Raw genomic sequence first — 11,888 nt, forward strand, 5'->3', positions numbered from 1 at the left:
AAATATTAATCTTCAGATGTTCACTAGTTGAATCTATTTTGTAAACTTATCCTATCCTAATTCGAAATTTGAAAATTTGATAAATAATTTAATTAATTTGAATTTAAATAACATCATTTAAATTATTTTTTGTTGATGAGAGTGTCTAAATTGATGGAGAGTATGAAATACGTGTAGATAATTAATCAGTGAACACACACAATACAGTTCAAACCATCAACCAAAACATAACATAAGTAGTTTTTTCAAAGAAATATGGTACCACTTAACTAAACTCTATGAGTCCTTCAAGTATGCACTCTCTTCACCAACTAAGACACTTCCACCCCGTAAACCTTCAAAGCTTTTCGCAGGGTCAAGAGACAACCTGAATTCTAAAATATTATCTATGATCAACTACCCAACGGACATCACTTCAAAGACTTCTCTTAAAGGTGTGGATCCCCTCCCCATTCAACATCTATAAAAAAGAAACATATTCAGATTTTAAAGTTGCGGACTGAGATAAAAATTTTGCAAAAGTTGCACTCGCTACGATATGCAGGCATCCCGAAGTCGGATTGCAACAAATATTATTTCTATAGATAAAACAGCAGAGGTTAAAGTACATTTTGAATGTTGTTTTTTTTCTATAGAATGTTTCTTGTTTTGTTATATATAATACACAAGATACAGGCAATCAATCATATTGTTTCTATTTTGAGATGGTGAAAAAAATGTTCAACAAAAATGCAAAGGGAAGAAGAGAAGGGGGGGAGGTGTCATCATGTCATATGTATAATAGTCCTAATGTATGGTAAATGTTCCTCATTCCAAGCTCCAGAATACAACTCGTGGGGTTCAACCACTCCACTGAGTCACACAAGGATGACCCTGGCCAGCATGGCAGCATGAATTGATGGTTCCTGCAAAACAGTTTATTAAGGAAAACAATTTACTGGATATAGAAGAAGATTATCATTTTATTTGCTACAAAGTGACATGGGGTTAAAAAGTACCCACACACTTCTCAACTAAAGAACACTTTATTGTAGGTTCTTTTAAACGAAGTAACTTGTGAGCAGAAAACAAGCTTATTTTCACGATGGAATTATACAAAATGTTCATACATCAAAAGATCATGTCTACTAACCTCAAACTGATAACTCAAACAACAATTTGTTCAGTCATGACTTGCTTTAGCCATATGGATTATGGATTGTCAACTATGACTTCACTGCCTGCTTCATGTATCTCAGAGCAGACCGCAACATTGCCCTAGCTTTCCTATCAGGAGTGCAACCGGACAAAATCATCTCTTCATATACAGCTGGGACCTTAATCCAAACCACACAGAGTATCTTTAAATAACAAAACATGGATGTTACAATTGTAAATAGATGATGCATGCAATGCATTACGTTAAGAGCAACTGATGTAGAAGCAGAATTGATCAGACCAATACCACAAATCTGTTTGATCTTTCAACGTTTTTTAGTGGACAGGAAAACTAGAATAAATGTTGCTATATGCTACAGAAGAGAGGGGAGGGGTGAGGGATAGTCAGATCTCGGTAAGATGCAAGTTTATAGTTGTTTCAGTAGATAGTGACTTACAACCGAGATTCAAATATAACTATAATCAAATGACTCAACATAGTCATATAGGGAAAAAGAATACAAAAACAGCAAAAAGCAAAGCTAGCATGCAACTGATCCAAATGGCTATCTATACAAAGGCACAGAAAATATTATTTGTGATGCAGAAAAGCAGAGGGCTATTATCTCGTTCTCATAACAGGAAGGACTCGTTATACCTTATGAAACTTGTCAACACGGATAAGAGCTTTCATAAGTGTGGTATATGTCACAACGTCTGGTTTCACACCCTGTATATAAATTGAACCAGATAATAGTGTCATAATTATGGCCTAAATGAATAGTACCAATAACTTCAAGGCAAGCAAACGAAGGTAACAGGGTACTCACGTTTTCCTTCATGTATTGCAACACAGCAAATGCCTCAACATCCCTTCTATCCTCACCAAAAGCATTTATCAATGAATTGAGAGCCAAGAGATTAGGCTTCAAGCCATCTGCTCCCATAACCCTCAATGCGTTCATTGCTTGCTCAGATAAACCCTGTTTAAAAGCAAACAAAAGATGATAAAGGTATGCTACAAGCATCTCAACCAATAGAGTTAGCTCTAGCTAAACCTCAAAATTAATGCTCTGACATGCCAATAGAAAATGCAGTCTTTGTGCCAAGCAGATCACTAGACTAGAACATTTTGTTTTCGTAACAACATAGACCCAAATAAATCCTTCCCAAGCATTTGACTCACTCCTCAAAGGTACACCTGGTACGCTTTGCCCAACAGTTTCCTAGTAATCAGGAACCACACACGAGAATTATCAAGATACAGACCATATTGAAGAGGACCAGAACTGTTAACATATTCATATACTATGAACTTACCAACTCATGAAGGCTTTACGAATAGGACACATAACTCCGCCTCCTAGTGGCGGAGAATATATAAACATGTTTTTAACCAAGACAGCACCAGCTAACTCTAAAACCATCAAGTTAATTAAAGAATGCATGATCAGGGTTAAGTAGGACACTTTGGCCTAACATGAGAGAACGAGAACTGAAACAATGATAGCATAACTTACCCTTTGTGCATATGCATTTATCAAGGCATTATACATGGTTGAGGAAGGTTTTAATCCAGCAGACTTCATGAGCTCCAAGCACTCTATGGCATCACTGAACCTTCCAGACTTTCCATAAATATCTACAAGTGTGGTATATGTCACAATATTAGGCAACAAACCTTCACCCTGCATCTTCCCCAACAAGCTCTTAACGTCGTCCCATCTCTCCTGCTCTCCTAATGAATTTATCATAATATTATAAGTAGTTGTACATGGTGAATACCCTTTTTCTTTCATTTCCTCAAACAATTGCTCCGCTCTATCATGCCACCCTGCTTTACAATGGCAATCTATTAGCGTATTCCAAGTAACAGTATCTGGCTCGATCCCCTCTGACAACATACGATCAAAGGTGGCCATGGCATGATCAAGACAGTTATACTTCCCAAAAGTATCAATCATCACATTATAAAAATGCCTATCGGGTTGTATCCCATTACTCTTCATTTCCTTCAAAACCTGAAAAGATCTTTGCCACTCTCCTTTGTTTCGATAACTTGCTAAAATCCTACTATAAACAAAAGAATTCGGCTTCACATTATTGGCTTCCATCTCTTTCAATACAATTCTTGCACTCTCCCATCTACCGGCATTGGAATAAGCATCAATTAAAAGACTATATGTATGCTCATCAGGAGAAACCCCACTTCTCTCCATCTCGGATACAACTAATTCTGCATCTTTCAAAGAACCTGATTTCACATACCCTTTAAGAAGCGCATTATAAGCTCTGGTTCTAGGCTTCAGTCCACTTCCTTTCATTTCCTCAAAAACAGCTTCAGCCTCCGCAATCCTCCCACAACAACCTAAGGAATAAATGACCGCCACAAGAGTAGCCGTTTTCGGGCTCAACCCAATTGCTTGCGCCATAGCTAAAAACTTTAGAGCCCGGCTTGGATCATTCGCTTTGGCGAAACCAACGATTATATCATTCAAAAGCTGCCCATCGACCTCAATTCTATCACACTCAATTTCTCCATAAAGCTTCTGTAGAAGAGATGAATCAATCTTGTTGTTCCTGGTAAGCGATTGAATTATCAAGCTGTAATTCACGAAATCAGATTGGTAACCATCTTGACGCATTCTTGACATAAGATTAAGAGCCTTCTCGAGATCGTCGTTGCGGGCACACGCGTTGATTAAGGCGTTATATGTTAAGGGAGTAAGGCTCTGCCTCTGAGAGAGCAAAAACGCTTCGTACAGCTTCTCGGAACGACCAAGCGCGTGGATTAGAATCGAGTAGAGAAGCTCGTAGGAGAAACAAAGGTTGTGTCTCTGAAGCCACGAAACGACAGCGTATGCTAAGTTGATAGAAGAGGAGGAGGACGAAGAAGAAGAGGCACATAGAGATTTCAATAGGGAGTGCCAGAGTGGAGCAGGTACTGCGCGATATGACTCGGCCAACTGGAATTCAATAGGGTCGAGTGAAGTGGGCGAGGCAGAGTCGGAGTCCAAGTCAGACGCCGAGTTGGAGCGGGAGAGGTAATTGAGTAACGGAGTGAAGTCGTAACGGCGCTTGTGAAGAGAAAGAACATCGTTTTCGTCGTCATTTTCATCACCGTACCTGTCTCTATCTCTCTCTTTATCAAATGAGAGAGTGATGGAGGTTTCGGCGGCGGCGGCAGACGTGCAGAGGGATGTGTGGTGGCTGAAGTGGAGGCGAATGATCGGTGAAGATAGTTGGATGGAAGGGAATCGCACGGGGAGGGTGGGCGGCAGCAAAAGCATTCTTATTTCTGATTCTGTATTTCAGCGTCGTTAGCGTTAGGAATAGGGAGAGTGGAGAAAGCTGCTTTTAGATTTATCGGTTCTTTTGACGGTTAGTTTTGTGGTGGTGACCGTAGCCAAGCAGATTTTTCTTTTTTCTCTTTCAAATAACAAATTTATTTATTTGATGTACAAAGACATGGGCTACAGGGGAACTCTAGTAAAATGGATATAGCCAAATCTACCCATTAGCCCATTTTGTTATGGGGTACACCCTCACTCTCTCTACTCCAACCAGTTTGGATGTTAATTTAACGTTGCTTTTAAAACATTGTCCTGGAAAATTTTGGTTTAAGGTTGTGTTGTATTATTATTATTAAAAAATATTTTTTAAATCAAGTAAAAATATATATTTAAATAATATTTAAATTTATTAATGTTATGAAATTTTAATAATAATATAAAAAAATAATTTATTGTAACTTATTATTAATATTTTGACATATAAAATATAAATTTTAAATATTTATAAGCAATTAATATTAATTATTTGTAAAAATTTAATTTGAATATAGGATTAGTGTCTGAACTTGACAATTATTCTCACATTAGGGCTTGAATTAGACCTGATCATGGGTTGAGCCACCTGGCCCGAAGGCCCACCCGAAAAATAGGAAGGTTTGGGTAAAAATATAGGCCCAAAAATGAGTTTGAACAAAAAAACGAGACTTGTTTAGAAAACGGGCCGGGCCTTGGATAAGACTTTTTCGATCTGAGCTCGGCCCGAATTATATATTAAATATTTTATTTTATTTTATTTTTAATCATTTTTAATTTCGTGCCCTCTTCTCCCTTATTCTCAATTCCAGAACCAAAATCCCTAAGCTCACCACCTCCACCGATCCAGCAATGTTGTTCGTCAGCGCCGCTCACCACCTTCATCTCCACCTCCCACCTGCTTCCTCTGTCACTGGCGCCCACCTGATTTCCTCAATCGACTCAGGTAAGAAATCTCCTTTTCACTTTCTTTTTGTTTGGTCACCTAGCAAATGAAGGAAAATTTTGTGTTTTGATTATGTTTTAGTATCATTTTGTTTGGTCACCTGAACTGCACCTAATTCGAATGGAAACTAAGAATTTTGTGTTTTGATTATGTTTTAGTATGCCTATTTCATCTCTTCCAAAAGTTCATAAGCCTTATCTAATAGGCCAACTATACAACAGTGGTTTATCAGAACACTATACGTGATGAAATTCGGAGCAACACCCTTGGAACCCATTTGTTCTAAAAGTTCAAGGCTTTTTTCGATTTTACCTGCTTTGCCGAAGCCATCTATCATTGCAATGTAAGTCACCACATTAGGATAGCACCCCTTTTCTTCCATCATTAACATAAGCTTATATGCCTCATCTGTTTTACCAGCCTTACATAGGCCATCAATCATTTCTGTGTATATACCAACATTAGGAGCACAAGAATTTTCAAGCATTTTGGATAAGACTTTTAAAGCAAGGTCTATCGTTTATCTTTAAACAACCTGTCAATTAATGAACTGTACGTATAAATATTTGGACTATAACCATGCTCAGAAATCTTGGAAAACACCTCTTATGCTTCGTCTAGCTTTCCGACCTTGCAAAATCCATCAATAAGAGCATCACACACAACTTGGTTTGGCTTACAACCAACTACTGACATGGCTTCCAATAAATCGTGTGCCTCTTTGACCTTGTGAGCCTTGTATAAACTATCCACTAAAGCTCCATATGTGAATACATTTGGTGTTTCGGCATCACTGTCAACCACTTTAAAATATAAATCTACATCCGGGATTTCTGCATTAGTGCACATTCTAGCATAAGTCTGATAGGCTTTCTCAATTACAATGACCATCAATCAAAGTTGTATATGTAACAACATTTGGAGTGCAACCTTTAGATAACATAATCTCGAAGAGTTCATCAGCCTTGGACACATTCCTTGCTTTAAGATAAGCATGTATTATAGCAGTGTACGTCACCACATTAGGGGCACAACCACCCTTTGCCATCTCATCGAACCAATTATGTACTTGTTCAATAAGATCAGCTTTACAAAAACTATCAATTAAAATAGTCTATGTATATACATCAAGTACGACGCCATTCTTTTTCATTTCCCCGAACAATAGAAAAGCCTTTTCTACTTTAGAGGCATTACACAAATAAGCAATCACTTTGAAGTATGTACTAGTATCAGGTATAAAGCCTTTATGCATCATTTCATGAATAATGTTACATACTTTCTCAAATTTCCCAACACCACATAGACACCTGGAAAAATTGCTGACATTGATCTTATTTAGTATAACTCCAACAGGAAGCATTTCACTATAAGCGTTCTCAGCCAATTCTAGCACATTTGAGCTTGGTAAGTCATCATTCCTGCAAATGTTTGTGATTGTTGTAATTGTTGTTGACCGGATGTGCTTCGAATGTTTGTGATTGTTATTGATCGGAATGGAGGGCTCATTTGCTGACTGTTTGTTTTCTATGAACACAAACTAGCTACATTTGGTTTGCATTCATTGCATCTTCAACGCCAGGGGGACTTTGCATTCTAACTGGTTACTATTTACTGCTAAAAATTTTGTATTTAGTTCATAACATCTTGTTTTGTCGTACACCAATAATAATTTATTTTTATAAATAACAATTTATTTTTAACATGATAAGTTAAAATTTTGATCAACACAAGTTGAAATGAGTTTCTTAAACACTAATATTTTCGTTAAGTAAACAATCTAATATTTAAATTAACGTTATTTTTATAAAATTTCAAAACTTAGAGTTGTTTTGGCATTATTTTTGTTATATATAATGTTTAGGGGCAAGCTAAATTCAAATAATGCTAAGTTTTAGCTCGAATTTGATTCGAAATTCAATATTTAACTTCAGACTTAATCGAGTTTATCAATTTTCATACTCAAGATTAGGGTCATGAAAAGCTCAATTAGGGTCATGAGTTGTTCGAATTGAGTACTAAAGTGTTCGAATTTGACTCAATCAATAGTTCAAGTTGCTCGAGTTCAAGCTCAACTTAATAATTACCAATCAAATTCAAAGTTTTTATTTTGAATCAAATTTTAATAGCTCTTGCAAACACCAATATCTTATTTACACCCTTAAGCTCTTTCTATATAGTAAGGTAAAAAAATAATTTCATAATATAAAAAATTATTAAAATGAAAAGCTTAATTAAGCTCACAAACTAATTGAATCAAGTACTAAAGTACTCGAATTCTGCTTGATCATACTTGAGCTCAACTCAATAATTATTGTATCGAATTCAAGTTTTTTCGAATCAAATTGGAATAATACCTAAACACCAATATCTCATTTATGTCTCTAATTATATTACTTTTATAAATTTCCATTATTTAATTTATTTGAAATAAAGTTATATATAGAAGACAAAACTAGCTTGACGTAAAAAATTCAAGTTATCTCTGTTTTGTCGAACATATTCAAATGTAAGGTTGAATATCTTTAAATTATGTTGTTGTTTACTTCAATGCCATAACATCTTCAATGCCAAGATCTTCATCTATGGTCTTTACTAATGTCAAAGGACACTTCACATTATTTCCTCAAGTTGAATGGATGGGGGAAATGGATTTAGGGACTTCATTGGCACATGTCCTACCTTAAAAAGCCTCACTTATCTGATTTGGTTTTTATTTTTTATTTTTATGAATGTATTTATATTTGGTATTTATGTCTAAGTTATATTTGAACATGAATATATAATACAACATCTTTATAAATTAATATTTGTTATGTCATATCATCATGAGCAAAAATTAGATGCAGAAACATACTTGAATCCATTTATATGTTGAAATCCTTGAACCTTGTGGCTTTGTTATTCCAAATTAGCATATAAGTATTTTAGAGAAAATGACGCCTTTTTTTTTTTGTCGAAGACGAAATGTTGGAAAAGTTATGTTATATATAATTTAAGGGTGATAACATTAATATGTATCCTTTGCAAATTAATCTTAATTTCTATTTAGTTCATCATGAATTAGAAATTAGTTACTTTATTATCTACTCATATTCAAAGATATACTTTATCTCGATAATCAAGTCCGATTAATCTTAATCGTATTAGATTGGTTTTAATTTGGGCTAATATTTTATGATAGTAAATAATAACATGGAATAATTCATATATTATATACAATTGTTGAACAATTATATAACCTTTTGGTTTATTTGAATTTCAGGACTTGAGTTTTTATGACTATGGCTAGTTCGAACACTCCTATACCTATGGATGATGTGTTTAATGAGTATGAAAGTGCTCTCAAACGTCAAAAGTCTACCACCTCAAAGGTGTGGGATGAAATGACAAAGCTTGAATGCAAGAACAAAAATGAATTAAAGGTATAATGTAATCATTGTAAGAGTATCTTCTCTGCTAAATCTTCTAGTAGAACCTCTCATTTAAGACGTCATCTAAGTAACTGTTTGAAAAAAGTTAATAAGGACATCACTCAATACACCATGGCCACTCAACCATCATTAGGAGGTGGTCCATCTATAAAAAACTACAAGTTTGATGCTGATGAATGTCGTCGAGCTGTTTCTACTTTTCTTATGTGTGGCAAGCATTCATTTAGGACAGTTGAAGAACCGAGATTTAGATACATGATGAGAATTGCTAGTTCTAATTTTAAGAATATAAGTAGATATACAGCTGCTAGGGATGTCCTAATGTATTATGCAAAAGAGAAAGATCATGTCAAAGAAGAGTTGGTTAAAGCACCTGGTTTAATTTGTATAACTTCTGATAATTGGAACTCAGAGCATACTAATGATGAATATATTTGCATTACTGCTCATTGGGTTGACAAAGATTGGAAGCTATAAAAGGTAATCATAAGGTTTAGAGTTTTATTTCCTCCGTATGATGGTTTGAACATAGTGGATGAGCTTGTTTTATGTTTATCTCAATAGGGTATAGATAAGAAAATTTTTAGCATCACTTTGGATAATGCTTCTTATAATGATGTTATGGTTTTTTGTCTTAAAAATTGTTTTCATGCGAACCGAGCTATTTTGTGTGATGATGCTTTTTTTCAAGTTAGATGTTGTGTACATATATTGAATTTTATAGTTAAATTCGGTTTGGAACTTGCTGATGATGATGTTGGTAAGATACGAAATGGAATTAAGTACATAAAAAAGTCGAGAATTCGTAGGAAAATATTTTATGATGTGGTCGACAAAAGTTTTCATTTGAATGTGACCAAAAAGTTGCATCAAAATGTGTGTGTAATGGAATTCTACTTACTTGATGCTTGAATCTTCTCTTTACTATAAAGATGTGCTAGATTATTGGGGCTAACGGGATAAAGATTGTAATAGGCCGAATTTGCCCGGCCCTTACAAAAACAAATAAAATAAAAAAATTAAAAATAAATTAAAAGTCTAAAAATACAGAAACAATTAAGCCCGAACCTAATCTGACCCAATATCACAAACCCGATTACCTAATTATATTACCCAACACAGCCCAAATTACAAACCCATTACATTAAATCCCAACCCGATTGCAGAAACCCTAGCGACTTGCAAGAAGTCGTTATACCTTAATCAAGCTTTGCCCTCGACGCGCGCCACCGACTCCACGCCACGCGCCTCCAGCTGGTCTCTGCGCCATGCCACGCCACTCAGACGGCCTCAGACACTGTAAAACCCACAAAGACACAAAGAGGCAGGAAAAGAGGGCAGAGAAAAATGATGTATTTTGATTTATTTTTTCTTTTCTTTTCGATTCGGCTATATAAAAAGCCATTTTCAATATTTGTAAGGAGGAGGAGGAGAACCCTCAGGCATCAGGTATCAAATATACGCAGAATACAAAAAAAGAAGGTTTTCTTTCGTTCTGTTTTCTTCTTCGATGGCTTTTCTTTCTTTTTTCGTTTGTTGTTAACCTCATATATAAGTATATATAGAGAGCAAATAAAAAAAAGGAGGGAGTTAGAAGACTTATCTGGATGCCCTCGGATCCGCGCGAAAAGGAGCCAAAAAGCCCTTTGTGGTGAGGCTCCGACCACCGTTCATGGTGGAATTGCGGCGGAGGAGTGGTGTAAAAAGCTAGGGCCGAAACCCTAGCAGAGAGTTTACCCCTTTTTTTAATTTTTTGTTGATGCAAAATGTTTTTTTTAAAGAAACTAGGTTTAAATAATGCATTGATACGACGTCGTTTTAAGGCAAGGGCACCAACGCCAAAACGGCGCCGTTTGGTCCCTTGACCCGCGCGGTGACCCGACCCGAGGGAAGGATCCCCGCGTTTTGGGTCTGATGGGATTATTGCGCGAGCGACACTTGCATCTTTGCATGTTCTTTTCAAATCGATCCTTTTCACCTTTTAATTTTGCCCCGCGTTTTTAATGATTGTCTCATTTTGGTCCATGTCACTTTGCTACGTTTTGGGGAAGCGGGATATTTCCCATTTGGCTCCCTCCGTAATTCGCGAATTGCAGTTTGACCCTCCGTTTCTTTTAAATCACATTTGTGGCCTGTTAATTTTGTTCTGTCTACAGTTTAGTCCTTTTTGTTTTTTACTATTCAGTAATATTATTATTATTAATTTATTATTATTATCACCATTATTACTACTGATATTATTATTGATATTGTTATTATATTAGTTTGTATATTTAATTGCCATTATTTACGTATATAAATTATTTTATGTTATTATGTAATATTATTTTAGGTTTTAATATTTTTATACAATACTATTTTATATCTATATACAACTTATATTAAATTATTTTATTAAAACATATACGATTATATAATACATTATTACATCATTTTATTTATCTATACATATATATAATTTATTTTTAGGACCCTATTTTAATTTATTTTGTTTATTTCAACTTTTGTATATATTATTATATATTTTACTTATTCCTATATATATAATTATTTTCTTTTAAAAACCCTACTTTATATATTTCGCTTGTTCCAACCTTTTTGTATATTATTATGTATGTATTATCATTCATATTGTTATTAAAATCCTCATTTCACATGTATTATTTATTTAAAATTGACATGAATTTTAATTTACTTCTTATATAATATTTACTTTTAAATTTATTTAGATACTATTATGTTATATGCTATTCATCTCAAGTTCTATTTTTAAAACATTTCAAATCTTCAAATTAGTTTCATTGTGTTTGTGATAGACTTTGATATCTTTAATTTTTACATGTTGGTGCTAATATTTACATGTGATATGTGATTATGGGTGTTATGTACATTATATCATTTCGTTTGTGTTGATAGATAATTCGAGTTCATTAGCATATTTTAGGATTATGAGTTATCCTTTCGCGTTGTACATTATCATTTTATCGCATTTTATTTGCTTAAAAGGTTACGTTTCACATTTTTTTTAATATCAAAATCATTTTA

General features: G+C 34.6%; 1 protein-coding gene and 1 long non-coding RNA gene across 2 annotated transcripts; one reads left to right on the plus strand and one right to left on the minus strand.

Moving 5' to 3' along the window:
* Positions 1–539: 539 nt before the first annotated feature.
* On the minus strand, positions 540–4,562 carry LOC105783699 (pentatricopeptide repeat-containing protein At5g42310, chloroplastic). Its single transcript, XM_012609304.2, has 5 exons — positions 2,658–4,562; positions 1,968–2,120; positions 1,796–1,867; positions 1,133–1,316; positions 540–905 (listed from the first exon to the last, which is right to left on the minus strand). The coding sequence occupies exons 1-4, from the start codon at positions 4,425–4,427 to the stop codon at positions 1,206–1,208; spliced, it is 2,106 nt and encodes a 701-aa protein (XP_012464758.1). The 5' UTR covers positions 4,428–4,562; the 3' UTR covers positions 540–905; positions 1,133–1,205.
* A 461-nt stretch (positions 4,563–5,023) lies between these two features.
* Positions 5,024–9,536, plus strand: LOC128041793 (uncharacterized). The gene is made up of 2 exons (XR_008196642.1): positions 5,024–5,409; positions 8,675–9,536. It is a non-coding gene; the product is annotated as an uncharacterized LOC128041793 (long non-coding RNA).
* The last annotated feature ends 2,352 nt before the right edge of the window (positions 9,537–11,888 follow it).

Source organism: Gossypium raimondii, chromosome 1 (assembly GCF_025698545.1).
Source record: "Gossypium raimondii isolate GPD5lz chromosome 1, ASM2569854v1, whole genome shotgun sequence".
Classification (NCBI taxonomy): Eukaryota; Viridiplantae; Streptophyta; class Magnoliopsida; order Malvales; family Malvaceae; genus Gossypium; species Gossypium raimondii.

Excerpts from the sequence above, each read along its gene's own strand:
- LOC105783699 (XM_012609304.2), bottom strand. The coding sequence starts at position 4,427 with ATGCTTTTGCTGCCGCCCACCCTCCCCGTGCGATTCCCTTCCATCCAA. Across the intron at positions 2,121-2,657 it reads TAAATGCATATGCACAAAGG|GGTTTATCTGAGCAAGCAAT; the intron begins GTAAGTTATGCT and ends GCTTTTAAACAG. Across the intron at positions 1,317-1,795 it reads GTGTTGACAAGTTTCATAAG|GTCCCAGCTGTATATGAAGA; the intron begins GTATAACGAGTC and ends GTTTGGATTAAG.